General features: G+C 61.8%; 2 protein-coding genes across 3 annotated transcripts; both read left to right on the top strand.

The window, feature by feature from the left end:
• The first annotated feature begins 18 nt into the window (after positions 1-18).
• Positions 19-4,923, top strand: LTAP1 (lipid transport auxiliary protein 1). Its single transcript, XM_015884531.3, has 7 exons — positions 19-145; positions 1,329-1,430; positions 1,554-1,662; positions 2,800-2,853; positions 3,139-3,305; positions 3,389-3,447; positions 4,169-4,923. Exons 1-7 carry the CDS (start codon positions 77-79, stop codon positions 4,365-4,367), a joined length of 759 nt encoding a protein of 252 aa, XP_015740017.1. The 5' UTR covers positions 19-76; the 3' UTR covers positions 4,368-4,923.
• CFAP141 (cilia and flagella associated protein 141) lies at positions 4,924-5,947 on the top strand. Of its 2 annotated transcripts, XM_085535027.1 has the most exons (4): positions 4,924-5,047; positions 5,487-5,527; positions 5,614-5,728; positions 5,807-5,947. In XM_085535027.1, the coding sequence occupies exons 1-4, from the start codon at positions 5,006-5,008 to the stop codon at positions 5,906-5,908; spliced, it is 300 nt and encodes a 99-aa protein (XP_085391153.1). In that variant the 5' UTR covers positions 4,924-5,005; the 3' UTR covers positions 5,909-5,947. The 2 variants fall into 2 exon arrangements, with proteins under 2 accessions (XP_085391153.1, XP_085391152.1); XM_085535026.1 differs by having other exon boundaries at positions 5,614-5,947.
• The last annotated feature ends 904 nt before the right edge of the window (positions 5,948-6,851 follow it).

Here is a 6,851-nt window from a genome sequence, read left to right as displayed (position 1 = left end):
TGTTCCGCGTCACGTGGTGAGGGCGCGGGGTGGCTTCGGTGGCCGCCATGTTGTGCGGCCACACGGCGGGACGGGGATGGCGGGGACCGGGAGTAACTGGTTGTCCGGGGTCAACGTGGTGCTGGTCATGGCCTACGGCAGCCTGGTGAGCAACGGGAATGGGGGGGTGGGCCTGGTCGGGGTGCGAGGATCATGAGGGAGGGGGGGTACGGCTCGGTGGGGCCCTATAGAGAACTATACAGGGCTCGGTGGGGCCCTCTATAGGGCCCTATAGGGCTGTGTAGGGCCTATATATAGGGCTCGGTGGGACCCTATATAGGGCTGTGTGGGGCCCTATAGAGAGCTGTGTGGGGCCTGTATATAGGGCTCAGTGGGGCCCTCTATAGGGCCCTATATATAGGGCTCGGGGCCCTGTATGGGGCTCTGTGGGGCCCTCTATAGGGCTATATAGGGCTCGGTGGGGCCCTATATATAGGGCTCGGTGGGGCCCTGTAGGGGGCTATATAGGGCTCTGTGTGGCCTATATATAGGGCTCCATGGGGCCCTATAGAGGGCTCGGTGGGGCCCTATATGGGACTCTGTGGGGCCCTATAGAGGGTTCGGTGGGGTCTCATATGGGGTTCTGCGGGGCCCTATATGGGGCTCGGTGGGGCCCTATACTATAGGGCTCGGTGGGGCCCTATAGAGGGCGCTGTGGAGCCCTATAAGAGGGCTGTGTGGGGTCTGAGGGTCCCATAGAGTGGGGAGGGTGGTCCTATGGGGTCTGAGGGTCCCATAGGGTGTGGGGGGGTGGTGGTCCTACAGGGTCTGAAGGTCCCATAGGGTGTGGGGGGGGTGGTGGTCCTATGGGGTCTAAGGGTCCCATAGGGTGTGGGGGGGTGGTCCTATGGATTCTGAGGGTCCCATAGTGTAGGGGGGGGGTGGTCCTATGGGGTCTGAGGGTTCCATAGGGTGGGGGGGGTGGTCCTATGGGGTCTGAGGGTCCCATAGGGGGGGGTGGTCCTATGGGGTCTGAGGGTCCCAAAGGTCTAGGGTCGGGGGTGGTCCTATGGGGTCTGAGGTTCCCATGGGGGGGGGTGGTCCTATGGGGTCTGAGGGTCCCATAGGGTTTGGGGGGGGGGGTCCTATAGGGTTTAAGGGTCCCATAGGGTGGGAGTTGTGGTCCTATAGGGTCTGAGGGTCCTGTAGTATGGGGGGGTTGGTCCTATGGGTTCTGAGGGTCCCATATGGTGGGGGGGTCCCATAGGGTGGTGTTTATGGTGGGGTGGTCCCATGGGTGCAGCTCTGTGCGCTCAGTGCCCTCCATCCCCTCTGTTCCCCCCCCCCAGGTCTTCGTGCTGCTGTTCATCTTTGTGAAGCGGCAGATCATGCGCTTTGCCATGAAGTCCCGGCGCGGCCCACACGTCCCCGTGGGGCAGCACGCCCCCAAGGTCGGTACCTGCTATAGGGACAAACACCTACAGGTTCCTTCTGCTTCATATCTGGGCTGCAGCCATCCCTGTGCCCACACCAAGCAGGAGAAAGCCTTGAATTTCTTGTTTTCTGCTCTGTAGGATTTAAAGGAAGAGATCGACATCCGGCTGTCCAGGGTGCAGGATATCAAGTACGAGCCCCAGCTGTTGGCTGAGGATGACAGCAGGCTGCTGCAGCTGGAGACACAAGGTACAACCGCAGGCACAGCCAGCGGGGTGGGGCTGGCCCCATTGCTGGGTGCAGGATATGGGTCCATTGCTGGGCCCTATTGCTGGGCCCATGGCTGGGCTCATTGCTGGCCCCGTTGCTGGGCTCATGGCTGGCCCCATGGCTGGGCCCATGGCTGGGCCCATTGCTGGGTGCAGGATATGGGCTCATTGCTGGCCCCATGGCTGGGTTCATTGCTGGCCCCGTTGCTGGCCCCATGGCTGGGTTCGTTGCTGGCCCCATTGCTGGGTGCAGGATATGGCCCCATTGCTGGCCCCATTGCTGGGTGCAGGATATGGGCTCATTGCTGGCCCCATGGCTGGGTTCATTGCTGGCCCCGTTGCTGGCCCCATGGCTGGGTTCGTTGCTGGCCCCATGGCTGGGCCCATTGCTGGGCTCATCTTGGCCCCGTTGCTGGCCCCGTGGCTGGGCTCATTGCTGGGTGCAGGATATGGGTTCATTGCTGGCCCCATTGCTGGGCCCATTGCTGGCCCTATTGCTGGGCCCATGGCTGGGCTCATGGCTGGGCCCATTGCTGGGTTCATTGCTGGGTTCATTGCTGGCCCCATTGCTGGGTTCATTGCTGGGTGCAGGATATGGGTTCATTGCTGAGCTCCTTGCTGGCCCCATTGCTGGCTCCATTGCTGGGTGCAGGATATGGGTTCATTGCTGGCCCCATTGCTGGCCCCATTGCTGGGTGCAGGATATGGGTTCATTGCTGGCCCCATTGCTGGCCCCATTGCTGGCCCCATTGCTGGCCCCATTGCTGGCCCCATTGCTGGCCCCATTGCTGGGTGCAGGATATGGGTTCATTGCTGAGCTCCTTGCTGGCCCCATTGCTGGCCCCATTGCTGGCCCCATTGCTGGGTGCAGGATATGGGTTCATTGCTGGCCCCGTTGCTGGGCCCATTGCCGGGTCCATTGCTGGCCCCATTGTTGGGCTCATGGCTGGGCCCATTGCTGGCCCCATTGCTGGGCTCCTTGTTGGCCCCATTGCTGGGCTCGTGGCTGGCCCCTTTGCCGGGTCCATTGCTGGGCTCCTGTTGTCATTGCTGTCATCCAGCCGGGGTTCTCCCCATGCTCTACTCAGCCCTCAAAGCTGCTCCTCCTCTTTTCCAGGCTGCTACAACTACTTGTACAGGATGAAGGCGCTGGATGCGATTCGAACATCAGGTGAGGGATGGAGAGGGGGGAGAAAATGGGGCTGTATTGAGAGCAGCGGTCATTAAACCCCCCCCAGGGTTGGCCCTGCTCTCACCTGGGCAGCAGCCATTAATTAAGAGGCAGCAGCCATTAATTAAGAGGCAGCAGCCATTAATTAAGAGGCAGCAGCCATTAATTAAGAGGCAGCAGCCATCAATTGGAGGCAGCAGAGCAGTGGGAGGTTGAACAACCCTTCATCCTTATCACAGTCGTTTTGTGCTTCACCCTGTTGTGCTGCCCCTTTTTACCTTGCAGAAATCCCTTTCCACGCAGAGGGCAGATACCCCAAATCTTTAATAGGGAGGAATTTCTGTGCCTACCTGCTGGAACTGAGGAACTCCAGCGGCTCCTTTAAAGGCATCCGCAAAGCTTTGATCGACACGTTGCTGGACGGGTATGAGAACGCCCGCTATGGCACCGGGGTGAGTTGGGGCTGCCCCTGTTCTTTGTAGGGTGGTTGTGTTGGATCCAGGGTCTCTTTCCAACCTCTTGTCTTTGTATGAAGGTCTTTGGGAAACCGGAATATCTGAAGTACCAGGAAGCTCTGAACGAGCTGGCGAACATGTAAGTCGTGCTGCTGGGGTGTTGAGTGTTTGGGCCTCAGCTGCCCATTGTGGTGCTGGGAAGAGGCAGCAAAACAGCTCAGGGAGCTCATGGCAGGTTTCCTTTGGGGGTTTTGGGTTGCAGCCCTTATCCCTGCTTGTCCCTTTGTGCCAAGGGCTCTGGGCCTGGCATAGAGGAACTCATCCTTGGTTTTCAAGACATGAGAGCTGCTGTTTTGGGGGCAGACCCCACAGCCAGGCAGACCCCACAGCCAGGCAGACCCCACATCCAAGCAGCTCCTTGGGGTTTCCTTTGGGTGTTTTGGGGCTTGTTGCTGGGTTGCAGCCCATATCCCTGCTTGTCCCCTTTGTGCCAAGGGCTCTGGACCTGGCATAGAGGAACTCATCCTTGGTTTTCAAGACATGAGAGCTGCTGTGTTGGGGGCAGACCTGCCCTGTGTGGGGCAGACCCCACAGCCAAGCAGACCCCACAGCCAGGCAGACCCCACATCCAAGCAGCTCCTTTGGGTTTCCTTTGGGTGTTTTGGGGTTTGTTGCTGGGTTGCAGCCCATATCCCTGCTTGTCCCTTTGTGCCAAGAACTCTGGGCCTGGCATAGAGAAATGCATCATTAGTTCTCAAGGCATGAGAGCTGCTGTTTTGGGGGCAGACCCCACATCCAAGCAGCTCCTTGGGGGTAGAGGCTGCATCCCCCCCTTGTTCTGATCCCTGTTGTCCCTGCAGGACCAAGGCACGGGCAGGCAGCAGCCAGAGGCAGCACCAATCTGCAGCCAAGGACCTGACTCTGTCCCCTGAAGTCTCCAACCCAGCCACCATCCAGGTGACCTACCTGCCTTCCAGCCAGAAGAGCAAACGTGCCAAACACTTCCTGGAGCTGAAGAGCTTCAAAGATAATTACAACACGTTGGAGAGCACGCTGTGAGCTGGGACCTTCCACGAGCAGAGCCCTGTGTTGGACACAGCAAAACAAAGGGGGGGGGGTTTGTGCTTTGGGTCCCTCTCATGGGGCATAGGGCTGAAAAGGAGCCCCCCCCCTTCCCCAGGAGCCTCTGTCCCCCTTTGGGATGCTGCAGGATGGATGTTCAATGGCAGCCTGTGAATAGACTTTGGTTATTTAGCTTATTTATAAGACATTGATCCCGGCCCAGCTCTCTGCTCTGCTGCTCTTCCCTATGGCGGCCGGTAGGGGCTGATGCTGTCTGTCTGTCCGTCCTGTGTGTGGATCTCAGGCTGATCTGAGGGTTGAATTCTCTCCTTTCCCTCTCATCTCAACGGGGCAACACAGTGTGTAAATAGGGGACCCGCGTTGGGCTGCGGTTTGTTCAGCATTAAGGGGCACATGGGGCAAACGCAGCCCTTAAAGGGGGGGGTCCCCCCACTCACCAGCACCGTGTGCCACGTGGGGTGGAAACGAGCCCCTGCCCTGGGCCCTGCACTCTTTTTAATTGCTGTTTAATAAAACGAATCCCCCCCCCCCCCCCCCAGCTGGGTTGTGTTGTTGGCAGCGGTTGCCGTGGGGCTGTCGCCGTGGTGAGGGGACAGTGTGGGGTCTGTGCAGTGATGGCAGGCAAGGGCCAGGCCTTGTCCCTGCAGAGAGAGCAGGTGGGGGTGGGCAGGACATGGAGCCGGGGGGGTGGGGAGGACATGGAGCAGGTGGGGGGTGGGCAGGAGATGGGGCAGGTTTGGGGTGGGCAGATGGAGCCGGGGGGGTGGGCAGGAGATGGAGCAGATTTGGGGTGGGCAGAACATGGAGCCGGGGGGGTGGGCTGGTGATGGAGTTGGGGGGGGTTGGGCTGGAGATGGAGCTGGGGGGGGATGGAGATGGAGATGGAGCAGGTGGGGATGGGCAGGAGATGGAGCCTGGGGTGGGCTGGTGATGGAGTTGGGGGGGGGGGGGGCAGGAGATGGAGCTGGGGGGTTGGGCTGGAGATGGAGCAGGTTTGGGGTGGGCAGGACATGGAGCTGGGCAGGACATGGAGCTGGGGGGGGTGGGCAGGAGATGGAGCCACTGAGCCCCCCCAACTTCTGCCTTTGGTTGCAGGACCCGGAGAAGGAGAGCGGTTATTTGAAGATGGTGCGGAGGTAGAGGCACAAAGGGGGGTCCCGGGGGGGTGTCGGTGTCTGAGTGGGGGTCCCCACGTTCGCCCTGTCGCCCCGTGTGCCCGCAGCTGGGGGTCGGCACCCACGGAGGAGGAGCAGGAGCGGCTCAAGGCCTTGTCCCTCGGGGCGGTGCGATGGAGCCTGGCGGAGGAGCAGCGCCTCGCCGCCAAGGAGCTGCTGCTGGTGGGTGCCCCCTGCGGACCCCGGACCCCCACGTTGATTGTGGGGCGGTGGGTTTCAATGCCGACCCCCCCCCAACAGCTGCGGCGGGCGGCGCTGGGGCGGCTCCTGCACCACGAGCACCGGCAGCAGCTGCGGGAGCTGCAGCAGCAGGGAATGGCCTTCCACGTGGAGCGGCTGTAACGGGAGCTGTACGGACGGGAATAAAGCGCTTCAATGGGACCGGGAGCTGCGTGGTTGTGGGGCAGCCCGAAGCCCGGCCCGGTTCGGCACTGGGCTGTGCCAGGAGGTGGCAGCACGGCCGCCCGTCGTGCTCCCGGTGCCGGTGCTCGGTTCGCTGCCCACGCCCGACCTTGGTGTCTCCCGGCCGCGGGGCCCATCATCGCTGCCCGGCTCAGTTTATTGACAGGGCCGGGGGCGGTGGGGGCGGTACCCCCCCCCCAATAGCCCTTCATTAGGGCGCCTGTCGCCTCGCATCACATCAGCCCATCGGCCCCGACCCCACAGCTGCTGCCACGTGTGTCCCTGCCGTCACTCTGCCACCCCCTGCTCTGTGCCCTGTGCCCCCCCCCCCCCCCTCCCCATGGTGGGTTTGGGGCCCCCCAGCCCCATTTCTGATGCCCATCGTGGCACCAACACGGGTGGGGATGGCCCTGCCCCCATGTCCGTCCCAAATGTGGGTCCTCCCTTTGTCACCCGGCTGCAGACACATATGGGGCAGCACGGGGGATGTGGCAGCTCTTAGATCCCCCATAACCCAGGGATGGGGTGAGGGTGGGGTGAGGATGGGATGAGGATGGGGATGGGATGGGGATGGGGATGGGGATGGGGATGGGATGGGGATGGGGATGGGGATGGGGATGGGATGGGGATGGGGTGGGGATGGGGTGGGGTGGGGATGGGGTGGGGATGGGATGGGGATGGGATGGGGATGGGGATGGGGATGGGGATGGGGTGAGGATGGGGATGGGGTGGGGATGGGGTGAGGATGGGGATGGGATGGGGATGGGGTGGGGATGGGGATGGGGTGAGGATGGGGGATGCGATGGGGATGGGATGGGGTGGGGATGGGAATGGGGATGTGGTGAGGATGGGGTGGGGATGAGGATGGGGATGGGGTGAGGAT

Source organism: Coturnix japonica, unplaced genomic scaffold (assembly GCF_054131305.1).
Source record: "Coturnix japonica strain WE unplaced genomic scaffold, WE-NBRP24 Scf106, whole genome shotgun sequence".
NCBI classification, from domain to species: Eukaryota; Metazoa; Chordata; class Aves; order Galliformes; family Phasianidae; genus Coturnix; species Coturnix japonica.
Note: the sequence above shows the minus strand (reverse complement) of the source record. Positions and strands in the feature narration are given on the sequence as shown.

Excerpts from the sequence above, each read along its gene's own strand:
- CFAP141 (XM_085535026.1), top strand. The coding sequence starts at position 5,006 with ATGGCAGGCAAGGGCCAGGCCTTGTCCCTGCAGAGAGAGCAG. Across the intron at positions 5,048-5,486 it reads TGTCCCTGCAGAGAGAGCAG|GACCCGGAGAAGGAGAGCGG; the intron begins GTGGGGGTGGGC and ends CTTTGGTTGCAG. Across the intron at positions 5,528-5,613 it reads TATTTGAAGATGGTGCGGAG|CTGGGGGTCGGCACCCACGG; the intron begins GTAGAGGCACAA and ends GTGTGCCCGCAG.
- LTAP1 (XM_015884531.3), top strand. The coding sequence starts at position 77 with ATGGCGGGGACCGGGAGTAACTGGTTGTCCGGGGTCAACGTGGTGCTG. Across the intron at positions 3,306-3,388 it reads ACGCCCGCTATGGCACCGGG|GTCTTTGGGAAACCGGAATA; the intron begins GTGAGTTGGGGC and ends CTTTGTATGAAG. Across the intron at positions 3,448-4,168 it reads CTGAACGAGCTGGCGAACAT|GACCAAGGCACGGGCAGGCA; the intron begins GTAAGTCGTGCT and ends TTGTCCCTGCAG.